General features: G+C 42.1%; 1 protein-coding gene across 1 annotated transcript in view; it reads left to right on the top strand.

Annotated features, from left to right (window-relative positions):
* The window catches only part of NHLRC2 (NHL repeat containing 2), a 49,070-nt gene that overhangs the window by 22,388 nt on the left and 10,593 nt on the right, over positions 1 to 16,089 (top strand). The window contains exons 5-7 of the mRNA XM_063433850.1: positions 7,680 to 7,809; positions 10,920 to 11,013; positions 14,154 to 14,382. Coding sequence (XP_063289920.1) covers positions 7,680 to 7,809; positions 10,920 to 11,013; positions 14,154 to 14,382 — 453 coding nt within the window. The remainder of the gene's footprint in view (positions 1 to 7,679; positions 7,810 to 10,919; positions 11,014 to 14,153; positions 14,383 to 16,089) is intronic.

Raw genomic sequence — 16,089 nt, 5'->3', positions numbered from 1 at the left:
TTCAAATAGAAAGGCAACATGTATGTGTATCTATAATTCCTATAAACTGATGATGATTAGAACGGTTAGCTGTATGGTTGGCGGGCAAGGCTGCAGAGAACCCGTTGTGCCCAGCAAGTGTACCATCCCTGAATACCCATGGTAACAATGGTAGCTGAACTCCTGTGCAGTATTCCCCCATTAGAAACAATGGTAGCTGAGTACCTGTGCAGTATTCCCCCATTAGAAACAATGGTAGCTGAGTACCTGTGCTGCAGCATTCCCCCATTAGAAACAATGGTAGCTGAATACCTGTGCAGTATTCCCCCATTAGAAACAATGGTAGCTGAATACCTGTGCAGTATTCCCCCATTAGAGACAATGGTAGCTGAACTCCTGTGCAGTATTCCCCCATTAGAAACAATGGTAGCTGAATACCTGTGCAGTATTCCCCCATTAGAAACAATGGTAGCTGAATACCTGTGCAGTATTCCCCCATTAGAGACAATGGTAGCTGAACTCCTGTGCAGTATTCCCCCATTAGAAACAATGGTAGCTGAATACCTGTGCAGTATTCCTCCATTAGAAACAATGGTAGCTGAATACCTGTGCAGTATTCCCCCATTAGAAACAATGGTAGCTGAATACCTGTGCAGAATTCCCTCATTAGAAACAATGGTAGCTGAACACCTGTGCAGTATTCCCTCATTAGAAACAATGGTAGCTGAATACCTGTGCAGTATTCCCCCATTAGAAACAATGGTAGCTGAATACCTGTGCAGTATTCCCTAATTAGAAACAATGGTAGCTGAATACCTGTGCAGTATTCCCCCATTAGAAACAATGGTAGCTGAATACCTGTGCAGTATTCCCTAATTAGAAACAATGGTAGCTGAATACCTGTGCAGTATTCCCCCATTAGAAACAATGGTAGCTGAATACCTGTGCTGTATTCCCCCATTAGAAACAATGGTAGCTGAATACCTGTGCTGTATTCCCCCATTAGAAACAATGGTAGCTGAATACCTGTGCAGAATTCCCTCATTAGAAACAATGGTAGCTGAACACCTGTGCAGTATTCCCTCATTAGAAACAATGGTAGCTGAATACCTGTGCAGTATTCCCCCATTAGAAACAATGGTAGCTGAATACCTGTGCAGAATTCCCCCATTAGAAACAATGGTAGCTGAATACCTGTGCAGTATTCCCTAATTAGAAACAATGGTAGCTGAATACCTGTGCAGTATTCCCCCATTAGAAACAATGGTAGCTGAATACCTGTGCTGTATTCCCCCATTAGAAACAATGGTAGCTGAATACCTGTGCTGTATTCCCCCATTAGAAACAATGGTAGCTGAATACCTGTGCAGAATTCCCTCATTAGAAACAATGGTAGCTGAACACCTGTGCAGTATTCCCTCATTAGAAACAATGGTAGCTGAATACCTGTGCAGTATTCCCCCATTAGAAACAATGGTAGCTGAATACCTGTGCAGAATTCCCCCATTAGAAACAATGGTAGCTGAATACCTGTGCAGAATTCCCTAATTAGAAACAATGGTAGCTGAACACCTGTGCAGAATTCCCTAATTCGAAACAATGGTAGCTGAATACCTGTGCAGAATTCCCTAATTCGAAACAATGGTAGCTGAATACCTGTGCAGTATTCCCCCATTAGAAACAATGGTACCTGAATACCTGTGCAGTATTCCCCCATTAGAAACAATGGTAGCTGAATACCTGTGCTGTATTCCCTAATTAGAAACAATGGTAGCTGAATACCTGTGCAGTATTCCCTAATTAGAAACAATGGTAGCTGAATACCTGTGCAGTATTCCCCCATTAGAAACAATGGTAGCTGAATACCTGTGCAGTATTCCCTCATTAGAAACAATGGGAGCTGAATACCTGTGCAGAATTCCCTAATTCGAAACAATGGTAGCTGAATACCTGTGCAGAATTCCCTAATTCGAAACAATGGTAGCTGAATACCTGTGCTGTATTCCCTAATTAGAAACAATGGTAGCTGAATACCTGTGCAGAATTCCCTAATTAGAAACAATGGTAGCTGAATACCTGTGCAGAATTCCCCCATTAGAAACAATGGTAGCTGAATACCTGTGCAGAATTCCCTAATTCGAAACAATGGTAGCTGAATACCTGTGTAGTATTCCCTCATTAGAAACAATGGTAGCTGAATACCTGTGCAGTATTCCCCCATTAGAAACAATGGTAGCTGAATACCTGTGCAGAATTCCCTAATTAGAAACAATGGTAGCTGAATACCTGTGCAGTATTCCCTCATTAGAAACAATGGGAGCTGAATACCTGTGCAGAATTCCCTAATTCGAAACAATGGGAGCTGAATACCTGTGCAGAATTCCCTAATTAGAAACAATGGTAGCTGAATACCTGTGCAGAATTCCCTAATTAGAAACAATGGTAGCTGAATACCTGTGCAGTATTCCCTAATTAGAAACAATGGTAGCTGAATACCTGTGCTGTATTCCCTAATTAGAAACAATGGTAGCTGAATACCTGTGCAGTATTCCCCCATTAGAAACAATGGTAGCTGAATACCTGTGCAGTATTCCCCCATTAGAGACAATGGTAGCTGAATACCTGTGCAGAATTCCCTAATTAGAAACAATGGTAGCTGAATACCTGTGCCGTATTCCCCCATTAGAAACAATGGTAGCTGAATACCTGTGCAGAATTCCCTAATTAGAAACAATGGTAGCTGAACACCTGTGCAGTATTCCCTCATTAGAAACAATGGTAGCTGAATACCTGTGCAGTATTCCCCCATTAGAAACAATGGTAGCTGAATACCTGTGCAGTATTCCCTAATTAGAAACAATGGTAGCTGAATACCTGTGCAGTATTCCCCCATTAGAAACAATGGTAGCTGAACACCTGTGCAGTATTCCCTCATTAGAAACAATGGTAGCTGAATACCTGTGCAGTATTCCCCCATTAGAGACAATGGTAGCTGAATACCTGTGCAGTATTCCCTCATTAGAAACAATGGTAGCTGAATACCTGTGCAGTATTCCCCCATTAGAAACAATGGTAGCTGAATACCTGTGCAGAATTCCCTAATTAGAAACAATGGTAGCTGAACACCTGTGCAGTATTCCCTCATTAGAAACAATGGTAGCTGAATACCTGTGCAGTATTCCCCCATTAGAAACAATGGTAGCTGAATACCTGTGCAGAATTCCCTAATTAGAAACAATGGTAGCTGAATACCTGTGCAGTATTCCCCCATTAGAAACAATGGTAGCTGAATACCTGTGCAGAATTCCCTAATTAGAAACAATGGTAGCTGAACACCTGTGCAGTATTCCCTCATTAGAAACAATGGTAGCTGAATACCTGTGCAGTATTCCCCCATTAGAAACAATGGTAGCTGAATACCTGTGCAGTATTCCCTAATTAGAAACAATGGTAGCTGAATACCTGTGCAGTATTCCCCCATTAGAAACAATGGTAGCTGAACACCTGTGCAGTATTCCCTCATTAGAAACAATGGTAGCTGAATACCTGTGCAGAATTCCCCCATTAGAAACAATGGTAGCTGAATACCTGTGCAGTATTCCCTAATTAGAAACAATGGTAGCTGAATACCTATGCAGTATTCCCTAATTAGAAACAATGGTAGCTGAATACCTGTGCAGAATTCCCTAATTAGAAACAATGGTAGCTGAATACCTGTGCAGTATTCCCCCATTAGAAACAATGGTAGCTGAATACCTGTGCAGTATTCCCCCATTAGAAACAATGGTAGCTGAATACCTGTGCTGTATTCCCTAATTAGAAACAATGGTAGCTGAATACCTGTGCAGAATTCCCTAATTAGAAACAATGGTAGCTGAATACCTGTGCAGTATTCCCCCATTAGAAACAATGGTAGCTGAATACCTGTGCAGTATTCCCTAATTAGAAACAATGGTAGCTGAATACCTGTGCAGAATTCCCTCATTAGAAACAATGGTAGCTGAATACCTGTGCAGTATTCCCTAATTCGAAACAATGGTAGCTGAATACCTGTGCAGTATTCCCCCATTAGAAACAATGGTAGCTGAATACCTGTGCAGAATTCCCCCATTAGAAACAATGGTAGCTGAATACCTGTGCAGTATTCCCTAATTAGAAACAATGGTAGCTGAATACCTGTGCAGTATTCCCCCATTAGAAACAATGGTAGCTGAATACCTGTGCAGTATTCCTCCATTAGAAACAATGGTAGCTGAACACCTGTGCAGTATTTCCTCATTAGAAACAATGGTAGCTGAATACCTGTGCAGTATTCCCTCATTAGAAACAATGGTAGCTGAATACCTGTGCAGTATTCCCCCATTAGAAACAATGGTAGCTGAATACCTGTGCAGTATTCCCCCATTAGAATCAGTGGTTGCTGAATACCTGTGCAGTATTCCCCCATTAGAGACAATGGTAGCTGAATACCTGTGCAGAATTCCCTAATTAGAAACAATGGTAGCTGAACACCTGTGCAGTATTCCCTCATTAGAAACAATGGTAGCTGAATACCTGTGCAGTATTCCCTCATTAGAAACAATGGTAGCTGAATACCTGTGCAGTATTCCCCCATTAGAAACAATGGTAGCTGAATACCTGTGCAGTATTCCCTAATTAGAAACAATGGTAGCTGAATACCTGTGCAGTATTCCCCCATTAGAAACAATGGTAGCTGAACACCTGTGCAGTATTTCCTCATTAGAAACAATGGTAGCTGAATACCTGTGCAGTATTCCCCCATTAGAGACAATGGTAGCTGAATACCTGTGCAGTATTCCCTCATTAGAAACAATGGTAGCTGAATACCTGTGCAGTATTCCCCCATTAGAAACAATGGTAGCTGAATACCTGTGCAGAATTCCCTAATTAGAAACAATGGTAGCTGAACACCTGTGCAGTATTCCCTCATTAGAAACAATGGTAGCTGAATACCTGTGCAGTATTCCCCCATTAGAAACAATGGTAGCTGAATACCTGTGCAGAATTCCCTAATTAGAAACAATGGTAGCTGAATACCTGTGCAGTATTCCCCCATTAGAAACAATGGTAGCTGAATACCTGTGCAGAATTCCCTAATTAGAAACAATGGTAGCTGAACACCTGTGCAGTATTCCCTCATTAGAAACAATGGTAGCTGAATACCTGTGCAGTATTCCCCCATTAGAAACAATGGTAGCTGAATACCTGTGCAGTATTCCCTAATTAGAAACAATGGTAGCTGAATACCTGTGCAGTATTCCCCCATTAGAAACAATGGTAGCTGAACACCTGTGCAGTATTCCCTCATTAGAAACAATGGTAGCTGAATACCTGTGCAGAATTCCCCCATTAGAAACAATGGTAGCTGAATACCTGTGCAGTATTCCCTAATTAGAAACAATGGTAGCTGAATACCTATGCAGTATTCCCTAATTAGAAACAATGGTAGCTGAATACCTGTGCAGAATTCCCTAATTAGAAACAATGGTAGCTGAATACCTGTGCAGTATTCCCCCATTAGAAACAATGGTAGCTGAATACCTGTGCAGTATTCCCCCATTAGAAACAATGGTAGCTGAATACCTGTGCTGTATTCCCTAATTAGAAACAATGGTAGCTGAATACCTGTGCAGAATTCCCTAATTAGAAACAATGGTAGCTGAATACCTGTGCAGTATTCCCCCATTAGAAACAATGGTAGCTGAATACCTGTGCAGTATTCCCTAATTAGAAACAATGGTAGCTGAATACCTGTGCAGAATTCCCTCATTAGAAACAATGGTAGCTGAATACCTGTGCAGTATTCCCTAATTCGAAACAATGGTAGCTGAATACCTGTGCAGTATTCCCCCATTAGAAACAATGGTAGCTGAATACCTGTAACGGACCGTTTCACTTACAAGAGGATAAAACCCAGTTTAGGCGATAATCCCCTTTCCAGATGCACAGGCAGCTACTGCAAACACCATTCTCCCGACTGGAACCACACGAACACTGGAACAGCTGAACAAGAAAAGCAGACATCGGCTTACACTCTTGGCAGTCAGCATATAATCCCATTCCCCCAAAGACCGAGACGACACATCGCTTTGAGGGTTAAGCAAGAACTCTAGACTGGGACACCCAGTCTGACTTTTATTTCCAACTCACACATACAGGCCACACCCAGGGGGAGGCATAAAATAACCAATGACATAGATGTTACCTCCCACACATCCCCTCCCCTTAGTGTGACACATAATCCCATTATGCATACAGTTTAAAATATACTTTTACACAACTTCCATAACTTTAAAACCATACATCACATTCACATAAAAATACATATCCACAATCAATCCATTCAGGGGAACAACATATTAAAAAATGGCATGAATCCGACCAGGGGTTTAAAAGTTACTAAAAGTATCTTTTGGGCCTGGGCTTGCAGCATGGCACAATCTGGCTCAAACAGAAGTAAAACATCCCCCACAATGCATCCCGGCTTCCTCCCTTCTGCCCTGGAGATAATTGGAGAAGTAATTCAATTATCTAGGACTAGAGTCAGACTCCATTAACCACATGGTTGCAAAAAGACAGTAAAAGACATAAACTTACATACTGATACATTTAACACATAAAACACCCATTTCTACATATCCCCAGTTTAACTGAACACATAAATACCTACATAATATTTAAGACAGTATTACTGTGATATGTTACAAAGTCTTAAAGGGACATTAGTCCCAAAAGTCCCAATATGTCCATCGCTGATTTTAAAGGGCCAGTAGCAGCAATATAAATTATTACATGCCCAAATATAGTGTTTATAGAGCAATATGTCCATGGGCCGTAGTCGCAGGGCAGGAGGCTAGCAGCCAGGCCTCTCCAGTTCACAGTGGCGAAGCTGGTTTCGCCACAATACCTGTGCAGAATTCCCCCATTAGAAACAATGGTAGCTGAATACCTGTGCAGTATTCCCTAATTAGAAACAATGGTAGCTGAATACCTGTGCAGTATTCCCCCATTAGAAACAATGGTAGCTGAATACCTGTGCAGTATTCCTCCATTAGAAACAATGGTAGCTGAACACCTGTGCAGTATTTCCTCATTAGAAACAATGGTAGCTGAATACCTGTGCAGTATTCCCTCATTAGAAACAATGGTAGCTGAATACCTGTGCAGTATTCCCCCATTAGAAACAATGGTAGCTGAATACCTGTGCAGTATTCCCCCATTAGAATCAGTGGTTGCTGAATACCTGTGAGGATTCCCCAATTAGAATCAGTGGTTGCTGAATACCTGTGAGGATTCCCCAATTAGAATCAGTGGTTGCTGAATACCTGTGCAGTATTCCCCAATTAGAATCAGTGGTTGCTGAATACCTGTGCAGCGTTCCTTTTAATGAGGACTATGCTCTATTAATGAATTGCTGCATGGATTATTTTTAGAAGAAACACAGTGATCCTCTAAGCGAGGAGGTGTGTCTGTTAATTAGTGCTTTAAAAAGGTTAATGGATAAAAGCAGCTCTTAAACCCTCCCCACAATCTAAGATAGAATGTGAAACAATGCTTTATAGGGTTTTAAGGCACATATAAATATAGTGGAGCGCTTACAAAAAGTAAACATACCATTAAGTATTTATTTTAATGATGTATTTCTGTCTGCTTGTAATTGTTCTCATCTTGTTTTCTAGATAGATCTTGACACTCGAATGGTCAGCACAGTGGCTGGTGTCGGAACTCAAGGAACCGACAAGGATGGAGGGGCACAAGGAACAGAGCAGCCAATCAGCTCCCCCTGGGATGTCACATTTGGGGCTTCAGGTATGCAACGCTGAGCACATGTCAGAACGATAATATATATATTTTATAACGGAATAAGTCATGGATTCCATCAAGGTGTATATTGGAATTCTTTGGTTACGGCAGTTGTAAACACTTCTCAAACCTCAGGACTCTGCCCTTAGGGTAATACCCACAACGTCTACGCGTTTCGCATTGTAAACTTTGTCCAGGCCAATATTGGGTTTGTATTGTACACGTTGCCTTGACTTAGTATTTTGTATTTATTTTATCTAATTGTTCTATTGATTGTCATTAATAGAGGCACGTTAGTATTCCGTTAATATCTGGCCGTGGTTCATTTTATTCAGATTATTGATTTACCCCAGTTATGCACTTCCGGATTCTTCATATGGAAATATTTTGGCCAACAATTTGCAATTCTTTCATTCTCGGAAAATATCAGCCTGTTTTGGATAGAAGCCCACAGCGTGCGTTAAAGCAGCCAGCGACTAAAATCTTCTAATTGGCCCTCTAGTTCTCCCTATTGGAGAGCTTACACTCTAAATATGTGCTGCTATACACAGCAGGTCCAAGCACTCAGACATTTGGGGTGGATAAATTCATCAATGTGTGTTGGAGTAAATGTGTTTCAAAGAACTTTTAATCCACAACTGGACAAATTGATCTGTCTGGGATTTACCTTATTGAATGAATAGGACTCCCCGGGCAAATTCCAGCCAATCGAATTGTTCTGGCTGGGATTAAAAGGCTTTAGATTAGCTTGTACCAGCTAAAACACATTTGTGGCAGAGAATAGCCTCAGCTGTAATGTGTAACTATTTAGTAGACAAAAGAATATAACAGTTTCCATATAATTAACATTGGGTGAATTAGTAAGCGTCCCTCTTCTTGTCTAAACTTTTTCTACCGGTCATAAACTTGCTGATAATTTTCCAGAGCTGGTTATTCCTAAAGAGAACATGGCACTAATCATGTTATTCTTAACGTTTGTGTAAATTGTACAGCAATTAATGACCTTACAGTGCACCTGTCATGCAGATATGCTTCATGGCTATACATTGTCATAGCCTAATGTGGCAAACATGCCTATGGCACGAGCTCCTGAAGGAGCCTGCTAGCTAGCCTCCCGCCCAAGGACTATGGGCAGTATTCAAATACCCTGTTTGAGAGTTAACCTGCCCGGCCTCCCCAAGCAACTTTGCCTCGGTGCCCCTGGTTCGGCATTTTCCCTTCTATTGAACTGAACCGAACGATAGCTCCCTGGTGGTTGTTCGCATGAAAAAACCCACGAATGGTCCTAAGCAGTACTTAGCCGCGACCGCTATAGAAATAATTTCGGCATGAGAGCTTTGTGGGTCTCCGGTCACCCCGCGAATGTTATGGAACTGTTTTCGGCATGATGTGACTGTGCGGTTTCCGAACAACTTGGCCTGGTGTTTTGAACCACTTTGAAACCCACCAGGAGAGCACTTTATGGAGGGAAGGTGTCTGAGACTAAGGGGAACATACTCTACCTGAGAGCCGGGTGGAGCACCCCGTAATTCGGGGCTGACCGGGAAAAACACCCTGGAATTATTTTGGGCATAGAACCACGAGTGCAGCCGGTCAGAACTTTGACACGTAGTGTTTCCCCTATACTGCATAGATCTGAGCACAATTTGTACACATTGGGCGCTCAGATCAAGGCTATTTGGTGATGTAAAATATGTGGGGTTACTGTATATTTTTATGATGATTTGGGGTATGTTGATGTTTTATGTTTGCTTCTCTGTTCCTGGGAGATAATTAACTCCATTATCTCCCAGGCACAGAGATCTTTGGGAGGGGCTTGCATTGTATTGTGTGGAGACCCCCTGCTGGGGGTTGTGTATATAAGCAGGCAACTTGGTCATAATAAACTAGTGACGGTCATCTTGTTTGCATGAACCAGGCAGTGGTGTTTGGTTGTCGAGTTCATGGAACTATTTTCGGACACTGAAACTCCCGAACACCGCTCGACTTCTGTGATCGCCTGGGTTCGGTTCTACAACACTTAGAAAGGCGCTGTTCAGTGGAAACGTCCCTACGAACAGGGGGAACAAGCTCCAGGATAAGAACATTGACTATGTTCGGTAGTTTGTTCGGTTTTTAAACTACCGAACTAGACCGACCACAAGCCCTGATTCTCCGGAACTGTTTTGGACATGCGACTATGCGTGCGGTCGGTCAAATTATGACTTCCAGGAAATTCCTGAACCTATCTGGGTGATTTTTGGATATGTTGGTTATCCAGATCGCGGCTATCAGGGGTTGTAACTTTTGTGGGGGATTTAAGGTACTTTTGGGGTGTTTGGGAAATGTGTGTGTTTTGTACCTGGAGCTAATTGAGTTTAATACAGTACTTAACTCGATTATCTCCCAGGCACAGAGGAGGGATTATCGTATGATGTATGGGAGTGTCCTGGATCTTAGAACCAATGTAATTGTGTATTTGCTTCTACTGTAGTCTACTCTCGGGTCCAGGGGGGAGTGCCCCTTGCATGGGGACCTGCATAGAAGGCCAGTTGTGGCTACCAATAAAGGTATTCCAGCTTGTACTCCAGAACTATGTGTCATCTGGTTACTGGAAGGGGAAAGGACTATTCTTCTATACTCACTGTTCCAGTGTGGAGGATTCAACTGGGAAAGAGTTCCCAGCACTGAGTGTCGTCCAGTGCCTGGAGGTGTCTAGAGCGAATTCCCCATTCAGCTCCAGCAGGGAGTGTCGTCCAGTGCCTAGGGGTTGCCATTCGGTTCCAGGACTCCAGTCAAACCACGGGGACTCAGGGCAAGAGTGCTGAGTTTTGTCCCCTGTTCCAGCGGAAGCAGTCCTTGGCGGAGGTACCCAGCCAGGGGTACAGGGAGCTCTGTCACACAGTCCTCAATAATTTTATATGTCCGCTTTAATTTATAAGAACCATCCGTAACATTGTATCTCTTTCATATGCAAATTATATAGATTTCCACATCATTTAGCCAATGAGAGACAAGGTTTCAACTAAGTGTTTTTTTTTGTTTTTTTTTTTTTTATATTGGTAAACAAAGAAATGACAGCAAAACTTGCTCTTCATGTATTTTCCAATTTATTTATTTTGTCTTCATTATTTCAGATGGAATCCAGCAATCCGTTCTGTGGATCGCTATGGCTGGAACACACCAAGTCTGGGCTCTCCTGTTGGAGGAAGGAAAGCTTCCAAAGGGGAGGTAGGTGGTTTTACCCAAGCATCGTAATATGCTATTATAAGTATGGCATTTCAATTGGAACATTATTAAAGGGACACTAAGCACTATCACAGCTTTCATTATTCTGTGATACTTTAGTAGGTATAGAGCATGGAATCTTAAGGTGCAGTGTCCTTCTGGTTCTTGTCAAACTGTTTTTTGTGTGGTATGAGATAGACTTGGGGTTCCAGATCCCAGCCACCTCTGCCAGTGACGAGTTAATGAGAAATTAGATTTGTTCCTTATGCCTGTTTGGATATAAAATAATGGCTGTGAGCACAGGATAATGCGGCCAGCCTTCTCAGTCTGTCATTGCTGTCCTCTCATTTGGGCAGATTTGGATGGTTAAAGGTTAAACCAACTAAAAACAGTGTTTTAATAAATGACTGTTTTGGGTGTAGTAACGCTTGCTGGCATGGCTAAACGTAACGTCGATCCCACACTGAGGCTAAGCTATCCCTGCAGCCAGACCCTCTGTAGTAACTTTCAATGGCCGGTCTGAGGGAGGACTGAGCGGAGAAGCTGCATTGGTAATCTGTGGGAATCATGCTTGCAAAGCGCTGGCGTTAACCAACGCTGTAACTGTCCATTGCTGGTTATGTGGGTAGTTTAGGTAGAGACAATTATAGGGCGAGTTTTATCAGATTTGTAACGGCAAAAATCTGTTAATGTGATTGGCTAGCATTTTTCAGGTGCGTGCATCACTGTAGAGATAGATATAGCAGCTTTTTTTGGTGGGCTAAACCTCTTCTTTCCGCTTACCAGGACAAGGATCCCACCCACCCCATTATCTGTCGTAAGCTTTAATGCCAAGGATAAGGTCGCCTCCAATTATTGGGGTCAGTGAAGGCGCAATAACAACAATCTGGCTCTGAGTGTTTTCCATGTGTTTGCATTTTATTATAATAAAAGAGAATTTATATATGTATATGTCAATATACATGTATATGCCTCTCGAACCCTTTAAATAAAAGCTACAGCCATTGTTTCCATTACATGATATTTGTGTTTTATTTTATTTCTCTAATAAGTTCTTTATTGTCCTTACAATGGACGTGTGCGTTCTGACGACGGACACCTTGTATTTACAGAAATGACATTAGCCTGGGACTGCCATGCTACTGCTGAGGGTAGAGTTACTCCTTGGCAGCAAAGTTCTGCACTACGACCACTCCAAATAATGGAAATTGTCATGGCACTTGGAATAACCCTGCAATGGGACATTGAACTCCTCTGTATACTGTGGCAAATCCAGGCACTCAGAGATCCAAACTGTAGTTTTAAAACGAATTGTATAATTTTCCTGCTATGCTTTGCATTTTGCAATGTATGCGGCATTCCTGTGTTACAGCACATGAATACCGCTAATGTTAAGCCTGAGTACCCACGAACAGTGAATCACCGCACTGTTCGTGGGATAAGCAAAGTACCGAATGGGAGACCACCCATAGCCGGTCGTTTGTCTCCAATTAAGTACTTTGCAACATTGTATCCAAGTTAATTGTGGTTTGTTGCGGGTGGCCGCCATTCGTGTACCGAACACGAGGCGGCGGGCATCTTTGTTCGTGGAAAGCCAGCGGGGTTTTGTCGTCGAGTGCCTGGAACTAAAATTGGCTACTCGACAACACAAGCCCCGCTGGAGCCGTTCGGGAGTTTACAGTTTTCGGGACTTTCATTCCCTCCATTCAGGCAATCGGTTAAACAAAGTGGTCCTGATAAGGGAAACTGAACGGCGTTCGGTTATTTGTGCTGGGATCTGGGCGCAAGTTTACTTAACTATGCGCCCAGGTCCCAGCTATGTAATAAATGGTTAAACAGCTGTATGGCATAAATATTATGTTATAGATTTTAATATGAAAACTGTGTTCCTCTGTACCAAGGGATACTCCCATTAGCAATGCATTCTGGGATAGTTATCTCCTTGGTACAGCAATGTATGATGGGTATTGTATGTGTAAAACCCAGTCCCCCGTGTAGTCCCCTACTGGACAAACCCTGCATTGAGACTTGGGAAACCCCGTACATCTGTAACCACATAAATACTGTGACTGTAATTAAAAACCTCAGTTGACCTCCAAGCTAGGTGTCGTCTAGTTCTTGGGAGGAAGGGATTGTAACTACGCTACCTGCATTTTGCCTGTTTTATACCTGCTTCATCCTGTCTACCAGCGGAGATACCGTGGATAATACTACTACTCTGCTACATATACAATACTGGGGAAGGTTTTCTAAATAGAGAAATAATTATCTTGGAGGTAGCAGATGTGGGTGGCACATCTTACTAATTCAGGGCGCAGGAAAATTACAGGTGCAGGAGTGATTGGCAACTGATTGCTGTGTGGTTTGATTTCAGTTTGTAAAGAGGCCTCTAGGGGCCGCTGTGGTAGTAATCCTTAGTTGAGCCAGCTGCTCAGTGTAGAGCTCCATGTGTATGCAGATTATAACTTCTAATATAAGGAAACTGCCTTTAATCAAATAGTTTAAATAAAGTATGTTTTCAAAGTAAAATCTGTGATTGCACTTGAAAGTAGAAGCCTGCACTGCTGGTAATTGTGCAATTATTCATGAATATCAACTGCAAGACAACTAATTTTTGCTCTATTTTCAGCCATAGCATCTTGTTAAATGTTTCATAAAAATTGACGAATAGGTCACTAAGGAAATGGCATGTATGTAACCTGAATGCCTGCTAAGAAAGGTCAAGAATCTCTGCTGTAAAGGGTGATCTCCCATCTCTAGAAGTGACAGGTTCCACAACATTTTGGTAACTCAGGGCTCAGTACACCCATTGCAGGTTATTTCTGGGGCCCTGTGTGAATGTTACATGGTAAATTGACTCATTCCGATCTCCTTAGAGTTCAAAGATCCAGGCTGTCATATTGCCTCCTAACCTTAAAGCTTTAGTAGTTATGATTCTTAGCTCCATGACCTTGTCTCAACCTGCCTCCATCAGATTTATGGCGGTGCGTTGCTTCGGGAAACCTGCGTTCTGTGCTTCTACATGCGCAGGAGAAATATTTTGGTGACATATCTGCTTGTATTTACATGATTAGCATGACTGTAGCAAGAGTTATTTGTTTAGGAAACCAGCCTGCAATTACAAAACTCTCTCTACCCCACAGCCCTCTTCCCAAAGGATCATGCATTCGCTTCGCTGGGAATGGTAATGAGGAAAACCGAAACAATTCCTATCCGCACAAGGCTGCTTTTGCTCAGCCCTCTGGCCTGACCATGGGCTCCGAGTCGTGGAACTGTCTGTTTGTTGCAGATAGTGAGAGCAGCTCAATCCGGAGTGTCAGCCTACAGGATGGGGCAGTGAAACACGTTGTGGGTGGAGAGCGTGATCCAATGGTAATCCTCGTCACATGTGTTTATATGACTTAGCGTGTTCATTTAAAACATGAAATTACACCATGTAAACCGTATGTTATGTCCACTCTGAACATCTGGCTGGATAGTATTACCTGTCTTTATTTACATTGTGCAGTTCACAAATGGAAAATAAATCATCACACATTCAGCTACAAGTAAGAAAGCCTTTGTTCATTTCTAATTGGTCTCCGGGGCTAGCTGCAGTTACAAGTCATCATGTATTGGCGGCTCACTAGGCTGCTACCTTGGGTGCCGGCCATGTGTAAGTAGCAACTCTGAGAGGCATCCAAGGCATATTGTTCTAGTTCATCTAGATTAACCTCCACTTCTCATACTGAACACATCATCTAAAAAAACAAATCTTTCAGTATAAAAAAAGATTAAAGCTAAGATCACAGCTGGAGGGCCAGTGTTGGACAGCCCTGCTGCTACAGAGCAAGAACATGTGTATCCGCTTACAGACAGTACAACTCACAGCTAATCGTTGAGTGAAATCCTCGTGTTTATCAAAACAAGTAAAAAACTCCTAATGATTCATGATTTGCTTATTATTCATATCGGCTTAATGCGTGTGGAGTGACCTTAAAATGACACCCATCCCTCCTGTAATAACACGTTACCTGCACGGCTCTTATTAGTGACAGTGCAATTACTTTAATGGCCGAGCTATAATTGGGGATTTCAGCATAAGTATAGTATATTAAATCAGAAAATAACCCTTAAACAATGCAATAAACAGTATATTTATATTGGTTAATTTATGAGTTTGCTAAAAATACACAGCACTCTCTCATGACGGCTTAGAACAGATTTGTCCTAATTTCTCAGTTTTGTGGTGTCATTCTGACCAGGTTATTTGGAAAACATTACTATGGGTTCCCACTCTGCTATCCTCATCCTTTCTAATGTCCTGTCCGTTCCTGAATATTTTGCATTTAGTAAGAGACCCTGTGGTTAAAGAGGAGAGGAGAGACATTTAGTTAAAAATGGAATTGTAACATTTTGCCCGTGATTAGCTGGCTCCAACTATTTAAATCCCTTTTTATTCTTTTTCTAATAGTCTTATTCTATATGTGGCGTTATGTCCCATTTCTAGCCCAAATAACCTGTACAAATATTATAAAACTTACCTTGAATCCAACACTGGCCCAAGATCTCCCCATTCATTTTCACTCCTCATTGTCATACAGCCCATCTTCCAGAAATGCTGGCTCGGAGTCCTGAATGTAGCCCATAGCAAGCTTCCCCTAAGGGTGTAATACAAGAACCCAATCTGCACCCTTACAGCATCCTTAAAATGATTCTTTAAATCACTCCAACAATGCTTGTACGGTCAAACACCCATAACCTCTGTCCGTGTGTCCCACGAGTGACTGCACTTCAGAACTTCATTTTTTATCTTTGTCCATCAATGACACAGTGTGTGGTGTTCTCATTTATTGGGATCTTAATTCTAAAAGGAAAGCAGTTAATTCCTGATGCCAAAATGTCTCATTGATTGATTTGGACTGAATAATTGTGGTTTATACATGTACCAGCACTCCTACTGTGAGATAGTTTGTATTATTTCCAATCCTCGCGACTCTATCTTCATGGTTTTTAGGAAGGGCCTTTGACAGTGAGTGGCGTGTTAGGCATTGTCCCAGGTAAGTACACAGAATGTATACAGTCAGTGTCCCTGACCGT

The sequence above is a fragment of the Pelobates fuscus genome, chromosome 10 (assembly GCF_036172605.1).
Source record: "Pelobates fuscus isolate aPelFus1 chromosome 10, aPelFus1.pri, whole genome shotgun sequence".
Lineage (NCBI taxonomy): Eukaryota > Metazoa > Chordata > Amphibia > Anura > Pelobatidae > Pelobates > Pelobates fuscus.
This window is presented reverse-complemented; position numbering and strand designations above follow the sequence as displayed.